Source organism: Phasianus colchicus, chromosome Z, assembly GCF_987193195.1.
Source record: "Phasianus colchicus chromosome Z, bPhaCol1.hap1.1, whole genome shotgun sequence".
Lineage (NCBI taxonomy): Eukaryota > Metazoa > Chordata > Aves > Galliformes > Phasianidae > Phasianus > Phasianus colchicus.
In genome coordinates, this window is record NC_143476.1 from 80,310,126 (window position 1) to 80,330,604 (window position 20,479).

General features: G+C 34.6%; 1 protein-coding gene across 1 annotated transcript in view; it reads right to left on the reverse strand.

The window, feature by feature from the left end:
• WDR70 (WD repeat domain 70) overlaps positions 1-20,479 on the reverse strand; it is a 138,865-nt gene that overhangs the window by 56,324 nt on the left and 62,062 nt on the right. Inside the window, exon 10 of the mRNA XM_031594528.2 lies at positions 2,508-2,682. Within this exon, the coding sequence (XP_031450388.2) occupies positions 2,508-2,682 (175 nt within the window). The remainder of the gene's footprint in view (positions 1-2,507; positions 2,683-20,479) is intronic.

A 20,479-nucleotide genomic window follows, 5' to 3' on the forward strand; every position in this document is an offset into this window, starting at 1 on the left:
TGATTTTTGATAGAGACTCCATTGAGTCTTCTGAAGTTAAACGCAAATAGAGTTTAAATTTTGATTTGAAACAGGGCTGGTAATGTAGCACAGTAAAACCTTACATAGTTACTCTGGTTTCAACAAAATCAAATGATAATTGACAGCCTGACATTAAAACTTTCTTTAAGAAAAATCTAGTTAGTATATATGCTATGTATATATATATAAGAAGTATATATTTTCTCAAGCAGCTTAATCCCAATTCTAAATAATTCACAGCATCACCTATTTTCCTGCATCTTCTATAGTGGCTTGTACCCCAAAAAGTGCACCACTTTCTCATAAGTGAACATTCTCATGTATGCCTCTGTGAGTATCTCAGCACCCTATCATGCTAATAAGTGCTCTCATTACTCCTCTGCAGGGGTTCTTTGTAAATCCCAGTCTGAACATGTATTCCTTTTTCTTTTTTTTCACCTCTTATTTCTCCTCTCTCTCCCTACCAGTAATGTAAAATGAAGACCTGTCTCTTTAAATCATTCTTTCAATAAGGTATGTTCCAAAAATGTCCAATGTTAACTATACACAGAGATTCCCAGTGGGTATCAACTGCTTTAGAATTCCGCTTAAAAAAAGAACAGTTTACACTGCTCCTTTGCATAAAAGTCTAGCACATTTCTTAGTGACACCAAGAAAAGTGGAGGCAAAAAATCTTTTAAGCTTTAAAAACACAAATTCAAGAACACTATCAACATCGTTTCCACTAGGAAATCGCCTTAGTCTTTCACTGGCACAGAGAGGTCATCCGTTGGAAACTGCACAAGATGCACAGGACATGTCTTTAAATTATTCATAATCACCTTAAACTGCACTCAATCAGCATTGCAATATGTCACATTATAGACACACTAAAGTTCAAAAGGAAAAGCACATGAAAAAGCAGACTACCAAGACCACTATTGTGAAAACCACACCAGAAAGCTTAATATTTCAATACTGTATATGTTAAAATAAACAACATACACAGGTGATGAAAGCCAGTCTCTGAAAAATTTATTATTCTGCTAGAACAAGTTTACACTTAGGATGAATTCTCAAGCTTCATGCCATTAGGAAGTTTTACTGGGTTTATAGTGGAAATAAAAACAGAAATAAAAATAGATGACAATCCAAAAATACAGACTGTACTTTGAATATGATCAAGAGACTTTCTTTTCCTTACATCTATACATTTCCCTTCGCCACCAACAATCAAATTTCATTCAACCTTTTTTGAAAGCTTCTCTAAATTGTCTGGTTGGTTTTTTAAAATTAAATGTTTTGAAAGGTGAATTTGAACAGATTAACGTAACTTGTATTATTTCAATATTATTTCCCTAAAACTGTTCTTTTGCAACTGTACAGTTTTCAAAGATTTATAATGCCAGTTTGATTCTAAGGGTTTTTTTCATTCCCTTATTCCTGTCCCAGAATTCCTCCATATTCTTACTTTGCCTTCAAATAACTTTACCATAATTTCATTTTCTCCTCCTATGCATGCCATAAGTATGCATTTTCCCACTGAAATCAAAGGGAGTGGACATGAGTTCCTTAGGTAAGATGGACATACAGGTGGTATTTACTGAATAATTTAAAAAGTAATAAAGTTCAGATTGGTGAATTTGAGCTCCACATTCTAAAAGAAAACCCTTGGGAGTAGACTGGTTTGTAACTGCACAAAGCAACAAACCAGTGATTGTTCTCAAGTTCCAAATTATTCTAAACCAGCAATAAGAGTTATGTATGCAAAGAATGCATACACCTATGAAAAGAAGAAATTACGAATGGAGTATATTTCATAATTTTTCACAGCTACAGAATTGGAAATAGTTCCAATTTTGACACCTTATGATCACACTTCCCTTCCATAAATTGCTCAAATTTCCCTTTGTAATGAATTCACACTTTGGACAAAATATATCATAGGATATTTAATACGCAGTGCTATCCTTGTCTTCATGCACTTGGATAATAGTCTCTGCCTATCATCCGAATGAATAACTGATTTCAGTATGAAGATTCATGAATTACTGCCTAGTGTATCCAACATCTCACATAAAATATAGAAGCATATATATATATCAATTACATAAAAAGCAATAGTTTTGTTTTGTTTTGTTTTGTTTTCTGAAGGCACTGTATCTTAATTGAATAATATTTTAAATGTGCATATCACAGAATCACAGAATGTCACGGATTGGAAGTGACCTCAAAAGATCATCTAGTGCAGGAATATCTAGATCAGGTCACACAGGAATGCGTGATTAATGTTTATCATTTTTCTATAAGAGACAGCCAAGAGTTTCCTCAGTGTTGAATAGCAGCACACTGAAAGGTGGTTGTAAAAGTTGGGAAATATTACCGTAAAATTATTTAGTTTTCAGGAGGAAGAAAAACATAAGTTACCAAAATTATTTTCATCAGCTGCAATATTCAGTACTACACACATTAGAGTTTAGTATTATTATTGTGTATACATGACTTACACTCATATTCCTATCCCAGATCTGGATGGAGCCATCTTGACAGCCAGCTGCAATAAGTTTACCATCTCTGCTGTATGTGCAAGTTGTAGGAATGACTCGTTTTCCTTGAGCTGATCGTGGTTTAAATACACTTTTGTGCTTCTTCTCATTGTTAACATCCCATGTTCTCACGGTTCTGCAAAGAAATTAAAATAAGAAGTAGTTTTAGATGAAGTAACTGGACATGAAGTAATAATTTTTATTACCTAACTTCTTTATTCAGTATAAATACCATATAATATTATTGAAATGAAAGTTATAATGGCAAAGTAGCATTTAAAGTATGGCTTGGCAGTCATGAAACTACAAGGTAAGACACCTTTCCAAATAAAATACATCATATTCACTGATACGCATGAGGGTCAAAAAAAAAATCTTTCCCAAGCTCTGAAACCAATTACTACTCTCAGCTGCATACTTTGATGAATGATGATGCCATTTTTTGTTTTCTAGCTTTTTTTTTTTTTTCTTTTTTAGTTCAAATATGTATGGCCCTGAAAATCTTTGTCTCAGCCACCTTACACAAGATCATTTATAAACTGCTGAGGCTTTGAGATTCAAGTGCTCATTTTATCACTGAAATAATGAATGTGGCAAAACACCATCTACCCTTCTAACTACGGCATTCCTCCTCCTATGTTTTCTCAATCAAATAAATAAAACAATGTCTTTTAAATGTCAGTTCTTCTAATTCATAAACAGAGAAAATGGCAGAATGAGTTGTAGCATATTTTTATGGGAAAAAACAAATAGCAGAGAAGAAATAAAAGCTCACAGTATGTTACAAGAAATTTAGTGAAATGCACCCTTCTTGTTGGAATATATATTTCAACTACTTTTATCCATGAATAGCTAACTTAAGCCAGGCAGTTGGATTCTGAAGCTCAATTATGCTATTCTAACCATTCAATTCTAACAATAAATACATAAAATCATTTCCTACTGGAGAAATGAGCAAACAAAAGTATTACATAATCTGTAACATCACTTGAAACCTGGAAGAAAAAAGTATTCAAAATCCTTTACAAGAGTGAAGACTTCAGGAATCAGGCATACATGCTTACAGAAAGCGTTTACTGAATAGACTGTTTTAGTTGCTCTGGCATAGCAACAACTGACAAACCTTCTTTAAACCTGCAGTATTGCAGATTGTGTGGTTATTCTTTATGCTTTCCTTTACTTATAGAAGGCAATTTAATTATTAACTGCAATATTATTGTAGATCTGTTCTACTTATCCTGTATGTATTCATTTCTGAAGTAAAACTTCAGAAATACTGAAGTTCTTCAAATACTTATTTACATGATATGGTGTTATTTTTTAAGTTGAGCTTTTCTCACATTACTAACAAAATACATCCTTTTTCTTCTTAATGGAAAAAGAGTAACTGCCTGGATCTCCAGTGTTTCTTAGATACATAAAAACATCCAAATAAGAGAGAACTAAAACACTGAGATACAGGTGGACTCTTTAAACTGTCTTAGATACAAATGTTTTCTGTCCATTTAATATGAAGAGTTCTTTCCAGATAAAAATTCAAAACTCTTCTGGCATCTAATGCAGAGAAGAGTTTCAGCATTTGGCAAAGGAAGTAAGAACATTAATTTAGAAAGAAAGAAATCACTAAGTTCACAGGACAACTCATTTGTTTAGACTATACAAACATTGCCCGTGATCCAACACTGGTCTCTAGCAAAGCAAATACCACTTTAACAAGGCAGCCATTTTTCCAGAACAAGACAAGACAATGTGGCACAATATTAGCAGCTTCCATCACAGCTACAAGACAGGCTACAAAGCTGACATCCGTAATTCTAGGATAACACAGACAAGAAAATCGGACAGAAATAGCTCATGGAGTTATTTATAATTGCACTTTCAATGACAGTAATCAGGCATCAAAAACCTGAAATAGAATGAATCTCTTGTTGTTTGTAATAAAGTCAAGATCATTCTCATTTTAAAAAGTTTCCAAATCTGATATCTGCAAAACATCATTTTATTGTTCTACCTGGGGCTTTAGCATAAGATATTTAAGTGTGTTTTGCTTGAAGGTGTTTGTTTTGTGCAGGTTGTTTTTTTTGTTTATTTTTGTTGTTTTTCGCTTTAAGGAAACACTGCATTAAAATTCATTTTGCAGGGTCACATAAAGAAACCTGTACTTCTGTGTGGAACAAGTCGCCATTCTTGGAGATATTAAAAAGCCACGCTAGGTGATCCTTCCCTGAATTATGGTTGAACTAGCAGAAGGGAGGATTAGATGATCTTCAGAGGTTCTTTACATCCTTTACCATTACATAATCCCGAGATTTCTCTTTTCCTCCCCATGCTTTATCAACAATTATCTCCGTGTTCCATCTTTCAACAGGCACCCACGCTCTTTATCCCACTGATATATTTACTCCTGTTTATTTTTCCAGTTCTTCTCCCTCCTCTCTCCATCCGTTCCTTTGAAAATCTCAGCTGTACCTCCAGCTCCTCTCCTCTTCTGTCTAACTCCTGCTGGAAGGCAACTTTCAGCTACTTCCTGAGTTAGCATTCTCACTTTTCAGATCGTTTACCAAATAACCTGGTTACACATGGAGAAGTTTAATGCCTGTGTCTCCTTATTTGCTGTTTTGAGATTCCTCACAAATATCTCAGTTTAAATTCCATAACCATTCTCTGATAATCCCTCATCATACTAATTCTTTCCTCCTGTTATCGAAACACGTTTTTTTTCTTTTAAACCCTTCAGTCCTCCTCCTTTTAGGGCTGAATAACCTAAAGTTACTGAAGTTTTGACAGAAAACCATAAAGAATGTTCAAACTTTATTCATTTCATCTTTCAACTGATAAGAAAAAATGAAGTAACACTTCTACAGTTCTCTCCCATACATAATGTATGACACATTAAAAAAAACCCTGATCCCTAGATCAACAGCAGTATCAGCAAGTCAGAGGAATAATATAAGCTTCTCAAACTGCTGCTTCCACTGCAGACTGTTGGTCACACTCCTCCACATCTGAATTACATGCCCTGTTAGAAATGCCCACACAGACTATAAAATGTTTAACGTCCCCACACTGAATGTGTTTATTGTTGCCTTGATGCTATTGGATCTAACTACGAAACTAAGAGAAATATTTTTAAAGAAATAATCTAGATATTATTTATAAACATATCAATAACTTCCAGAAAGAGCGTTTAGCTTTTGTGCTAAGACTCTTTTGTATCTTCTTTCAAGTCAGATCATTTAAGCGTTTTTATTCTTTACAGAAATATTTCCAAGTTTTATTTAACAACTGAACATCATATTGAAAAATATCTCATAATATAATGAACAAAATTTCTTCTTACCACGTGAATCAATCTGCCCCCAGTATCTGACTGTACCACCACCAATTACAACACCAAGTGTCTACACTACGTTTCATATTTTCTCTAAAACTAGTGATGGACCGGGACTGCAAAGAGACACTTTCACTGCTGCATTGCATAGTCTGAGCATGACATACACTAATTAGTTCTGACATTCCTCTTTTACTCTCCATGCTCTGTCAATAACGATCTCAGCATCCTGTCTTTCAACAGGCACTTTGATGCTTTGCCCCTCTGTACTGTTTACTCTTGAAACTTATTTCAGTCTTTTTCCAGTCCCTTTCCCTCATGACATCTAATCCTCCTCAGAATTTAACCCCTCCAGTTCTAGTTAGAAGAAAAGACATATGCAAGAAATGAAGCTCAGAAATCCAAATGATTTACCTTTAGGGAGCATGTCTTTGAAGTGGCAATATGGCAAACAAACGATAACTAGCACTGCTTCTGTATTTTCTCTCCCCTTCTGCTTTTGACACTCAGTTCACTTTGCCCTATCATAGCAAATTCAGAGACAGCAAGGAATTCAGAGACAGCAAGGATTTGGAATGATTTTGTGTTGGTGGCTTTTTTGTTAATGTAGTTGTTTTTTTTCTTTCTTTTTTTTTTTTTTTTTTCTCGTCAGACACAAATTAATAACTCAGATAGCATTATCTAAGCCCATTTTCACTTCCTACTCTATCTCAGGTCCAATTCAATATTTATATTAATACTAATAAAATAAATTACCATTGGATTCAATCAGATTGATGCTAGGAGACACCAAAGGGTCTAAAAAGCCTCTTATTATTTCCTTACGCCTAAAATAACAGTAGGCTCAACTAGTAGTGCTATTGTACACTATGTTGCTGCATTAGGAGGAGTATAACAATAATATTTATCTGTTGATAGCTATAACCAAGTTATTTTTGAATTCCATTGAAAACAAAAGGAGAACATTTCCTGAATGAGTTTCTTAGTCCCTGTCCATTTCCCTTCTTCAAAATGTTCAACAAAAGTTTGTCATTTAGTGAAAGCAACATACGTGGAAATATTTTTTTAAGCCATTCCTCCAACAGATAACACTTATTTCATGACAGTCAATTTTTATATACTGAATAATATGCACAGTCACAAATCTTTTCAATTCATAAATTTATTTTCAAAGAAAACTTCTGTGGAATTGGCTCCACATACACGAGTTTAAACTTAACTTTTTAAATGGTGTATTCCACATCTGCAAAACAGATTTTGTAAAAGTTTTCATATTTGCCAAGAGCAATTCAAAGTAACTTAGAAAAGGATGGGAATGTTCTTTTGGAAAGGTAATGTGGATATTTTCTTGACCACTGAGAAGTTAAATGATCCATACTTAAATAAACAACTAATTTAATTACTGGAATTTTTTTTTTTTTTTTTTAATATTACTCTTCCCATGAGTGTTTTTTCTCTTTATTTTTTACCCTAATATTTTTCTAACTCTCTGACTTAGTCAAAATTTCTAGTATAATTAATTACTGAGTATGTTGCTGTATTACATGGACTATTAAAGGTGTTTATGTAGCTTCATAACCCAGCATGAAAACATGGAAAATTTATCTAAGTCCTGATTCATCAAGCCATTCCAGATTCTAAAACTATGTTAACAGTCTGCTGGAATTCACAGAATGAACCAATTTAAACATTAAAAATCTGTCATGTCAAATTCCAGTGAGTTTCTCTACCTATCCTATCTTCGATACTTCTACTGGAAGTCTCATTTGTACAGTACTGAACATTACAAGGACTGTTCAGAAAGTAACACCTTCTCTTTTATTATGCTGGTCCAGGATGTCAGAGGTGGATGTTGGTGGTATAGAAGTAGAGGTTGAACTTTCCCACCAGTCTTCCATTACATGTTGTTGCTGTGTGACTGACGGCACCAGATGGGCAGTCTGACAAAATGCCACTGACATGGAAGTGCGTATGAAGTGAAGGTGCATCACTGAATTCCCCCATGCCAAAAACCTGGTACTCATTGACAGTCATCAAGTTTTGCTGAATGCTTATGGAGACCAAACAGTGGGTGTGAGCACTGTTTCATTTTCTGTGGAAATAAATCAGAAGCATTGCTTTTGGAGCAATTATTATTTAATGTAGTGTATCTTTTATCAAACCAAAAGTTTGACACAGAATGCATTACTTCTACAAATACAGGGAAAGCTTTACACTGTGTAACTAGTAATGATGTTTTAATGCCTATCTTTGTCATGAAATAAAATGTCCACCTTTGTGACAAAGTTTGTCTAAACAGGCTACCTTGGAAAGCTATTAGATACTTTAAAACCATCATATAAATATTGCTGCAATGGAATTTACTTGCAGAACGCAGATTTACAAGTCGAACTATCAGTGATCCAAAAATAGATTTAAAAAAAGTCATGGAATCATAGAATCACTGAATCATTTGAGTTGGAAGGGATCTTTAAAGGTCAGTGAGTTCCAACTCCCCTGCAATGAATAGGGATACCTACAGCTACATCAGGTTGCTCAGAGCACCGTTCAGCCTGATCTTGAATGTCTCCATAACATTCAAGAATGAGCGTTAAAGGAAGCTCCATTACAATGAAAGCCACTGTTCCTAAAGCAAGGTTTTTGTCATCTTTCTTAATGATGTACAAAAACAATCACTGAATTCCTCCAGCAAAAAGGTGTTTACAGAACATGGTGAAAAACAAAGCAGAATATGTAAAAAGAACAGAAAAATAAGAAATAGCTGAAATGTCCTGTTATAATGCACTTTGTGTATATGTCAGTACAAGAACATGAGTGCAAGAAAACTTTGAATAATTATACTTGCTTTGCCCTCTTTCAGTGAAACTAAGTTAGTCTTCTGTTAACCACATGGAACACAATGAAGTTTAAACCACCTGCCAGACACTGAATAAAATGTATACACAAACAGATGGTGAAATACTGAGAAACTTTCCAAACTTGTTTGGCAGAAAAATTTCTACATAAGCTACCAGCAGATGAACACAGTTAAAATAATTTAAACCAGAGTATTAGAAAAGCCATATACAACATAAGAAAAATCATAACTATGAAAGAATCTGCCAAGAAAATAGACACAACTTCATAATTTATGCAAAAGCAACATAAAATAAAATATTTGATGGGAGTACATTACAAAAGATCAGCGAGTCTCGGTAGAGCTTGGGTACTGTCTGTAAAGGAATGGTGGAGACAAAGAACTATGGAGAAGAAGCAAGAACCGTAAGAATCTGAGGACAGTACTGCCCTCCAATATCTGCAGCAGAGTCTAGTATATTCAAGTCTAAAATACTCTTTGCTGTCACAGTATCTCCTGGTTACATCTGCTCCTGTGAAGATGACAGAGTGTTTACATTATTCCTTTAGCACTAAAAGACCCAAGTTTATGTAGTTTTTTGGATGTCTGATGTCCAATACGCTACTATTTGAGTTGTCTTACATGCTTAGAAAAATATATACTTAAATCTTGATAATACATTAAATCTCCCATATGAATAATTTTAAAACTAAGGTTGAAAAGCCAAGTTTCTTTAAAAGGAACTGAAGTTATTACATCAAACTTTTTTAAAAGCCATCAATTAAGCAGGCCTACCATATTCAGTCTATAATCTTAGAAGCGTTGGGCAATTTCAACTGCTAATTTAAGCAAAGTGGTTCTTCAAGTAGATAAGCTACAGCATCATAATGTATTCTCAAGATTCTTGAGGGTTTAAAATTAGACAAAATCAGTAGAGATTTTAGGTATTAATTTTGTGCTTGCCAATTCTTTATACGTAAAATTGAATATCCTTTCTGTTTACACTGTTGCATAGCTGAACTGTTTATTTGCATGTACTGTAGCAAGGAATGTCACATGAGATCCCATGTTTCTGTCTTCAGAGAAGAGATGGAATGAGAAGAAATAGAAGGTAAGACCACAGAATTCTGATGTTGTTTCAAAACAGGGAAGATATAGTTCTCACCTAGAAAACTATTGATTTATTTTAACCTCTCTGCTCATGGATATATACTTTAAGTATTTCTACCTGTTTGTTTTTTTAAATTTGAGATTATAACAATATTGTTTTAAAATATTTTGAATTCTTGTCAAATGCTCAGAATCACAGTCATAACATGAGGCCAGTGAGACAGAAAAAATCCCACAATGCATTTTAAAGGATAAGGTGTGTTATTCAAAATAAAAGGCAAAACTACCTCATTCCAAATTTTGCACGACTGCTTCCTAGTCAGCTGTGTAGCACGTTAATAGGAGGAAAACAATAGCAGCAACCACTAGCAAGTTACGGTGTATGATCACTTCCGGACAAGAAACTGGCCAACAGATACATTCAAAAACAAAGGCTACCCATCACTGTGCCCATACAGCCCTTTTCAGGATAAGGAAATAGGCAGAATATTTGACAATAGAATGTTGGCATAAGTCTGTTTTCATTAAAAAACCAAACTCACAAACTTACCAGATTGAGTCATTTTTTTGTTTTCCCATATCAGACAAAAGAACAAACTAAAACTACAAAGAGTCATACTTCAAAACGCTAAACAAATTTCCTAGAGATAAGCTATTAAGCCTCTACTGATTTAGCATCGACACCATCCAAGCAGAACTTAGTTGTTCAGACTCTCTATTCCCAAAGGTCATCAACAGCTAATTAAGCCATAGACCACGCATTGAACAAACAAGGATACTTCACTTAAGGAGAACTTTCCACTGTTTCATAACTTGCATTACATTTGAAAAGTAACCATAGGAATTTAAATAAGTGTAAGTGTAAAAACAATACATCCTCCAAATTTTAAAATCAGGACAGAAGTTCCAGTAAGCACACTATAATGTATTTGCATATGAATTAAGCGTTTATTTCACGTATTGCTTTCTAAGGATCAGTCCGAGACAAGGGACAACTATCTTGTGGAATTTCACACACACAATCAAGTCAATTGTTACATCTTTCAAAACCTGAAAATTCCAGAGCTTTAACCAGTATTTGCTGAGCATCAAAACAACCAATTCAAAATTCTATCAATCTCAATAGTGACAGATGACAGAAGCTAGATGCATAAATCACCTTAGCAGTGAGAAGGAATAACAAAATACGACATGAGAAATAATTTATATTATAACTGTAGGGAGATTACATTTACCAACTATCACCACTAGTCATCGAATCAAAGCACAAGAAAGAGAATCCTGTCACATAAATGGGCAGTTTTCATAATGGACCATCAAAGAAATTCTAAGATTCTACCCCAGTCTTCTTTTTTCTTGTGAATTGCCACTGGACTATATTATGCAATTCAAAATTCAAATAAACATTTCATTCCAGTCTTTAACTTCAAAGACATTGAAATTTTCAATGCTTGAAATTAAATCAGTAAGTTTTAGCTGAGACCTAAGTAACTATTTTCTGAAAAGATTCTGTATTCACAGATTTTTTTTTCAAGAGTCTCAAAACTTTAAAATACACTGAAAATTATATTTGTTTTCTTTTATCAGATTTATTTTGCTAAATATATAGATAACTCAAAAGAGTTACTTGTAATCAAAGCATTCTTATGTAATAGCAAGCAGATAAAAAATACACTACATATAATCAACCTGTTCTAAGTCATGAGGATACCAACAATTTTTCACCTACGGAATTTGAATATATTTAAGAATGTGCTCAGTGGGGTGTATTCTCCATTCAGTGATATCTAAAGCTTTTTTTAACATCATTCTTCTTGTAACTTACTCTTGTGCACTGGTTCTTGGAGCTGTTTTGTTTTGTTTTTCCTTGGGCAATGATCCTGTACGCTAAATGTAATCACTGTTTTGAGTTTTCCAGCAGCATTTGATGCTAAGCAGCACTGAATGTATGGAATGCTAATCCTTCTTCATTAGATGTATGCACTCTTATTTGAATAACTGCTGCATACCTGCACACCCTCTGCTATTCCCTGCCTGCTTTCTGTCCAGCAGTTAACTTAGTTAACATTTGTAGTTTTTCCATTTTTAGTGGAATTTTAGTGTACTATTCTTCACTTTTAAATTCTTCCTTGCTTTTTAAATTTTTGCTATTTATATATTTATGTATTTATATATATATTTATATATATATTTAAAAAATCGTATTTGTTTTTCCTGAAGTTAACCAAGCTTTTTGGTTTATTTGGGTTCAGACTATTTGTTTTTATATGAGGAAAAAACCTACTAAGCATTAGTAACTTTGTTGGACCTAGTATATTTTTCCTTGCCAATAACTTTTAAAGGAAAAGTCACATAGTATTGGTGGATTATTTTGTTTGTTTTTCAAGAAAATTTTATATCTTTCATTTACTTTCCTCTGGGACTTCCATCATTCTGTATATGATCTGAATTTTAATATGTTATACTGTCTTCCAGGATACTACATTGAAAGCAGATTGGAAGGCAAATCACTGAGGCATTTGGAAATAAAAAAAAAAACAACAAACCAGCAGTCTCCAGAACATTATCTAGACTCTCAAACGAGTGACACAGAAAAAAACCTCTTCATATAAAGAAAATGCACATCAAATTAAAGGCATATAGTGAAAACGGATTGTAGAACTCATTAAGTAATCAATAATAATTAATGCAGATGTTTCAAACTCTGCTGGGTATGATGGTTTTCTCCTTGAGTAATTTTTCTCAAAACTGATACAACGGATTTAAATCATTTGGCAAATCTCCTTCCCTTGTCTGTTATACAGACAAAAGCTGAATACACTCAAAATGCCTGAATTCCATGTAAATCTTTCTTCCTTCTCAGTGCATTCCTACAACATTGAATATATTTGATTGTAATAATGATGAGTATATGAACAACTAGGCTGCACTAAAGTAAAAAAAAACAAAACAAAACAAAACAAAACAAAAAAACTTGCTATGGACTTCTTGCTGATACGGACAGCTGATTTGCTTTGTTTCCTGTTTAAACAAACGAATTTGATAAATGAAAGAGATTATTTTCCTTTGCTTTAGCCATTAAGCTGGCAATCAATAACATCTACATCTACGCATATTACTTCAGTTCAAAACAGTAAAGCACCTATACAAGTATTCAGAAAAATCACCTATGGATTACAGGACAATCCCCCTAAGATTTTTTAATCCAATGGGTAATAACAAGTTCAATGATTTTACTAAATTATACTAAATTTTTGAAAAAGAAAAGTGTGTGGTTCTAGTGCTGAACACTTATTTTCTCTTGCGTTCTTTGCAAAGAAAAGTTCCTCATTCAGCATTCAGACTGCCTCTGAACAATCTGTTAGACACAGAGTAGGGACACACACAGTAATGTTGGGAGCAACCCACCCTCATATGGAAATTGGTGTGAACAATTGAGCACAGACTCAATACAAGTAAGAAGAGCCATGTGATGGAAAAAAGAAATTAAGAAGTCTAAGAAGTTTGTACAATTGCTGAACTGTCATTCAGCTACACAGCTGTACTCCCATTTCAGAGCTCAGTACAGTTTTTACTTAGAGCTTCTGCTATACTGGGCCACTTCAAGATCTAAGCATTGGTATTTTCCTGAAACACTTGCAAATAACACTTTGCAAACAACACAAAGTCCTTTATTTATAATCTCAGCAACATCTAACTTCAGCATTATTATTTCTACACAAAACATCAGACAAATTACAGATACTACACGGTTGATGTCTGAGACCCGTGACAGTAAAAGGAATTACAACTTTATGCTATTCTACAAATGGGGCAAGAATGTATGAACTTAGATCTCATCTCTATTTAGTCAAGATAAGAACGGGATGTAAATCAATCTCCCTATGGGGTACATCAGATTAAGATCAAAGACTTTCAGTAAAGAATATCTCCACAGTTCAAGTTACTGTCACCTGCACAAACTGAAATGACTCAAGAGCAGTCTTGCATGATACAGAAAAAGCAGCAAGAGAAAATCACTAAGAAAACAGGATGCTCTCTAAAAAGCTGATTAGTCAAGGCTATAAAAGAGTTATCATTTGGATCACGAATTCTCCTCCACCCCAATAAATAATTTTGATTGATACCAACATTCAGCAGTGCTCATAATTAAACTAGTGAAAAATCTACTGAAATTTAAATTTAAGCAATTAAGTAATTCTGATCTCTCGAAAGCAATACCTCAGCTAATCATACAGACATCACAATCAGTCTTCACAACAACTTTTAGAACTGCCTTAGATCTCTTTCACAGCCAGTTTCTACAGGCCCCCAAGCAACAAACAGCCAACAAATCAAAGAGAGGTAAAAAATAAAGGTAGCTCATTGTAATTTTTTGAGTGCATCGCTGTTTTTGAAGTTAAATAATCTGTTCTAAACAATGCAGAATATAACAAAGCTCTACAGATTAACTAAGTACTTTGGGCAACAGAAAACATTAAAAGCAATTTATATGTTGTAGTATGATTTCCACAAAAGAAATATGAAAAGCTGCTAAAGATCAGGCCAAAGGGCAGTGTATAAAATTCTAAGTAAACACAAACCTCTTCATTTGTCATACTACCTGAAATACGCAAAAAATCCTCATCATAAAAAATCAAAAGAAGGGAGCAAATTTTGTAGAGAAGATGTGTAGTTCTTCACCATAGATCTAAACAATACAGGCCCGTGTAAGACTGGTTAACCATACACACAGCCATTTTTTCATAGTTATCACCATCCTCTGTTCACATCGTAATATCGCTGCTCTGCAAAAACCCATCCATTCTTTTCCGCTGTTTGTATAAGGCTGAAAATCTAAAGCAAAAAGTTAGCGGACAAAAAATCATTAGATTTTATAACTTCTGAGAATGAAAACCAAGGGAATTATTCTCTCTTATCAATAACATTCTCCATCTGGGGGGAAATGTTTATTATTGTTTTGCTGGAGTTGGAAGTATGTACATTTTTAAATACTAAAGGCAAGAGATAAACAACCTGGAAAACATTTCTAGCAAGCTTTTCTTTCCTTAAACAGAGATGACCAGAGAAGACTTGTTTCAGAGCCCAAGGAGGTAAAACACTGGTATCTGTAGGCTTTCAACAGATTCCTTTGTAGTGCTCTAATTCTCTGTCTGCCTTAAGCCCTGAAATTTCCATCTGTTTAGAAATTCACCTTTTCATTTACTACAGAGCCCTGTGCTGCCTGAGCATCTTGCTTTAAGTTGGCCCTGCTGCAAGGAGGGAATTGATCACATCCAAATGTCTTTTTCAGCCTAACTTATTCTGAGACTCCAAGCAACTCAGAAATAGTTTTCTAGAAATGTATATGAATATTCTTGCATTCCTTACACCTTATTTGGAAATTCCACAGCAGTAAGAACTTAACTCCTTAACACTTCATGAAATTGCTCCTACAGAAGTCAATCAACTAAAAAGAAAATTCTCGACTCCATTTTCAGCTAGGTATGGATCCCTACTCATTAATTTTGCTGCTATTCCGATGAGTGTAAATGCCCAGCTCTAAACTTCATTTTAACTAGGAAAGCAGATAAATTTGTATTTCTTTTTTAATTCCATGAGCAAAAGACAATTTCAGGATGTTTTATGTTTAGTTCCTTCCTACTATGACAAATGTAGCAATGAAAATTCTCCAAAAATTTCTGGAATTCAGTCTCTAATTGCTGTACATTTTTATGTTTGAAATCCAAATACGTGAGCAGAAGAGCCCTCACTAGCAGATACAGACAGGTCCAATTGCTAGTTCAAGACCGAATTTGGTCCCTCCCAAAATTTCATCAGTCCCAACACTCTCACTTTTGCGGAAATGTAACACACCTTTTAGAATTAACTGAGATCTCCTCTTGCTTTTTTTCTGTGGCCAGTTGCTTAGACTCACAAATCAAGGTTGTTTTCATACAGCTCAGGATAGAAGTTCCTGAGATGTTATTCAGATCCCACAGATGAAAAACATGGATCATCTTGTTTGAAATTAAATATAGTTGATGCTGCCAAGTCAGAAGTGTAACTTTACCTGACATTTCTAAACAGCCTTTTGGTGAAACACTGTCAAGCTGTAAACAAAGTTTACAAGATCATTTTTATTTCCAAATGGGAGGTGGGAAAGGTGTTTTCATGTCACCTCTGGTAACACATGAACAACTTCACATTCTTAATAATTTCACTGTGTTTAATCACACAAAATCTGCGTATGTCAAACTATCAAAGGAACTACAAATCCTGAATCTATGGTCCATCGCCGTTATGCAGATATCCTAGCTTTTCCTATGTGAATTTCTCTGACTTACATCACCAGACAGAATGAGCCTACACTGTTCTGCAACAGAAGTTGGAATCTGTGGATAACATGAAATCCTATGTTTATCATTTTCAACAAAATATACTGATCTAGTCTTGGAATCGCAAGACCAGATTAGAAGCAGAATCGTGAAATCAGAAGATAGAAGTGAAATGATTAAATAAAAAACTGAACCTTCAACAAAAAAAATAGTATTTACGTGAGAAGAAATGTCAACTCCACTTCACACATGCAACACAGAAATAAGACTTGTGTCTGTCTGCAAGTATACATGTACATGCACATGTACACCTGGATTTTAAAACAAAAACTGTTCCTTAGGATCTAGGGATTAAGCATAAACCATGCTTCCACTGAGTCTGTACAATAGCGAGACTTAAGTAAATGAGAAAAAAAACACAATTTCAAGTAACATGTTTTGGCCCCCATTGTTTCTGCTTTGCAGCAAGAACTTTTAATCCCATTTTAAATCTCCAGTTCTTAAGATAGATAAACCATATGAAACTGTTTGAACACTTTTTATCTAGTAAAAATGTCTGTTGAAAAAGCTCTTGAATGCAAGCTCTTATAAGTGACTGCATTTTTTATTGCAGCAGCTAACATTTTAATCAAGGAAAACTTCAGAAAAATAGTAATATAAATGTATACATAGTTTATAAAGACGAAAATAGCTTCGCTAACCCTTTTGTAAACATACAGCTTTCAGCAAGAGCCAGCACAGTCATTATTCAAACTCCTCTAAACCAGGCCTTCTCATTTGCTGTGCTTTCTTAATCAGCTCTATGCTGAATGTGTCTATAAATAGATAAGTTAATCCAGGAAAAGCCATCCTCACATATTTGGAGTGGACTTCACACCTTTACGCATATCGAGACATAAAGCAAACTGCTATGCCAGTACAGAGTGTGTTACTAGACATATGCAAGGTAGTGGCAATCTCTTGATGAAAGCATTCCTATATTACAAACAACTCTCTGGAGGTGATTTTTCCAAATACTTTTACCTTTGACAAATCTGATGAGATTTTCACAAGAGCAATAGAATATATCCCAACACAACCACAATGCTCCCTTTTCCTGACAATCACCATGCTTCTGTACCAAAGGACGAGAACTTAAGCTGTTCCAGAGATAGGAGTAAAAAAAAAAAGTAACCAAAACTTAATAGAATTGAAACATGTAATTTGTAAGTCTCATTACTTGAAACAGCTGGATTGGTATGGTTGAAATAAAAATAAAAATAAACCAACTCTGTGAGTTATATGTTGAACATACAAATCTTCCTATTTAATTTGATTTCCAGAAATGTCAATTCTGCTTCATTTTTGTCTCAGAACAAGGTTTTTGATATTCTGCAGACTAATTTAATATAGGTATTTAAGCAATAACTCAATAGTACACAGGCTGTCTCAAATATCTGTTAAGGTTCCATGGGTGTCAAACCTTCTGGGTTGTATGAACCACACTGAGCAAACAGGAGTTGTCTTGGGCTGCATACACAAAGGTTGCTCCAAAAGTAACATCTCCTATTTAATATTTCCATGAAACCTACAACTGATATAACGAGCACAAGAACACTGTTTGATAGAACAAATTCTCAGCTACAAAGCAATATTTTGTAGCTACCACCATTAGCTATGCATTTTTGCCAGTAATTAACCTACACGCCAAAATGACTGCATCAGTGGAGGTGTCCCATTGTTAGTGTTGCTAAAACACAACACCCATCGCCTCACTGTGCTTGCTTCCATAAATGTTTCCATGAGTGTTCAGGAAGCAACAATGAATGTCTGTGGATTCCATCTTTTTATGCGTGACAGAATTCAATTCCACATTATTGCTTCATATGTGCTTCCACGTCAGACGTCATTCTGTGAGACTGCCCCTCTGCTGCCATCTGCCAAATGACCTCTAATGTTGTGGGCCAACATAACAAAACAGGAGGCATTATTTTCAGAGCAGTCCTCATAAAATATATAATAACATAGTTAATGTCTATAAGCAACAAAACATATTTTGATCTTCTCTGGTAAGATGAGGCTGATGAAAGAGCCCTGGTCAGATTTTTGAGTTGAGTGTCTGATCACAACTTTATGCACTCCATTTGAAAATTCCCACGTCATGCATTTATGTCAACTGAAAATGGAGGTGCAAATAGACAAAAAAAAAAGATGACTGTTTTTTTCATCAATCTTGAAACCTGTTCTCAAATGCCTTTATCAAAACGGGAAGCATGGCAGCGTATTTTCTGCTGCTCACAAGACTGTGTTCAGACAGTGAACCAAAATGCACACAGCTCTTTGCTGTCAGTTGAGCTGAGCTGCCCTGCTCCCTCCCCATGCCCAGCTCAGGCAGTGCTCATCACACACCAATGTTTGGCTGCTGTGGGGCAGTGGGTGCATGCCTGGGGCCGGGCTGGGCAGCTTGGCAGGCAGAGCTGTAGGTTGTGCAGGGCTGGGGCTGGGCTGCAGTGCCAGCTGTGCTGGGCTGCATGAGGCCTGAGAGCTGGTCATGTTTGGGTTAAAGGAAGTTTGTGTGGATATTATGTTTTACACTGATCATGACTGAGACAATGACTTAAAACTGTCAAAGAGAGAAAAAATACTGAGGAACTTATTCTGCCTCAGGACCAAGTCCCAGATGCTCACGCTCCATATTCTCTTTTATGTACTTACACACCCTCAATATGGAAACAACTTCTTTCCTTGAAGCCATATATTGTTGTTATCTCACCTAGCTCTAACTTTCTTCTTTCTTTGACGTTTGGAACATAGCACTAGTTACATAAGCTTGCCAATCAGTTCTAAGTAATATCTGCAATAATTTATAAGCGCCTTCTTTAAGCTAACTGCCTTTAAGGTTATTCACAAATGGTCAGTACAAGGAATAAAACTTGTAGGGCTCACTGCCTTAAATTCTTCCTACTTTAACATGTTGAATATGCATGGAGTATTTTATTTCATATAATTACATGCGTTTTCATGGTAGGCAGATCTACCACATCTCTGCTGCTTTTGAAAACCTTGAGTATTTCATATTTTCCAAAGATCATTTTAATTGGTTAGCATAAGTATTTCAACTTTCACTCAAACCACAAAGGCTCAGAAACAAGGATACAAATAAGCAACTTTTAAGTATTTAGCTTATTTGGATTTTGAACAAACAACTATATAACAACTACATAACTACTTGAAAATCTAAACAGCATCGCTTAAGGCACTACCATGTGGTTGTTTCAGTGCTAAATTATTCATTTCGCATCAATCTGATGAGATGGATCTCTAGAACAAATCACTACTCACCTACTTCAGGAAAATGTTAATGTTTACAAAAACTCACTAATTCTACAATTACCTTTACAAGAAGATAAAGTATTAGTGAAATTTAGAACTGAAATAGCTACTTGTCAGTTTTCCCCAAAATATCAAAACCTCTGAAACCAAGCAATAATTCTATGAACAGTTCTTCAGGAGTCTAGTAATGTCACCTAGATCCTTCTAAACACATGTCCTCTGCTCCACAATCAGCCATTCTACAGTAAGTAGAGAGTTAATACTAGATGGCTAGCCCTTGTGTAATTAAGCATAAGTTATAAAGCACAAAAGACATCCTTTGCCTACTTGGAGAAGTTTCTACAGCAAGCAAACTTGGTCATATACTGTATGAATGCACTCTGGTCCTTTAAGTTAGTCAGTCTGCATAGAAGTGCTGGAAACACACTGCATTTAAATGGTGATTTTGATTTAGGTTTGAAAAGATAACTGTAAGACCATATTCTTATGTTTGCATCATAATTGTCCAATGACCTTAAAAATTAACAAAACAATAAATTCTAAAGGAAACATTACAGACATGTAACAAATCATGATCTTAGAGATATAGAATAAAATTAATTATCACAGTAATTATAAGGAAGAAATTTAAAAGAAAGAAGAAAAAAACCTTGAAAAAATTCTAGAATTTTAGCCCCAGAAAACCTCTGTTCAGGTAATTCACTGAAGTTTAAAATAAAAATGTTGACAATAATGAAACAATTAGTGCTCACGTATCTTCCACTAAAAAAAGAGAAGGCATCTCTGTACCATAATTTGGTTAAATATACATTTAGTTCACTGTGAGTGGGTCGCACAATAGAAGGAACTACAAATGAGTATAAGTAAATTATTTATTTTGAAGGAAGGAATGTATATGGACTAGTGAGCTTATGATAACAAAAGAAGATCTGCATCTTATCTCACCAGAAGTTCAATCGCTGAAGACTGAAATGTTTGCGAGTGAGTTTTAAATCATGCCACCAATGAATATATATCTTAATTGTAA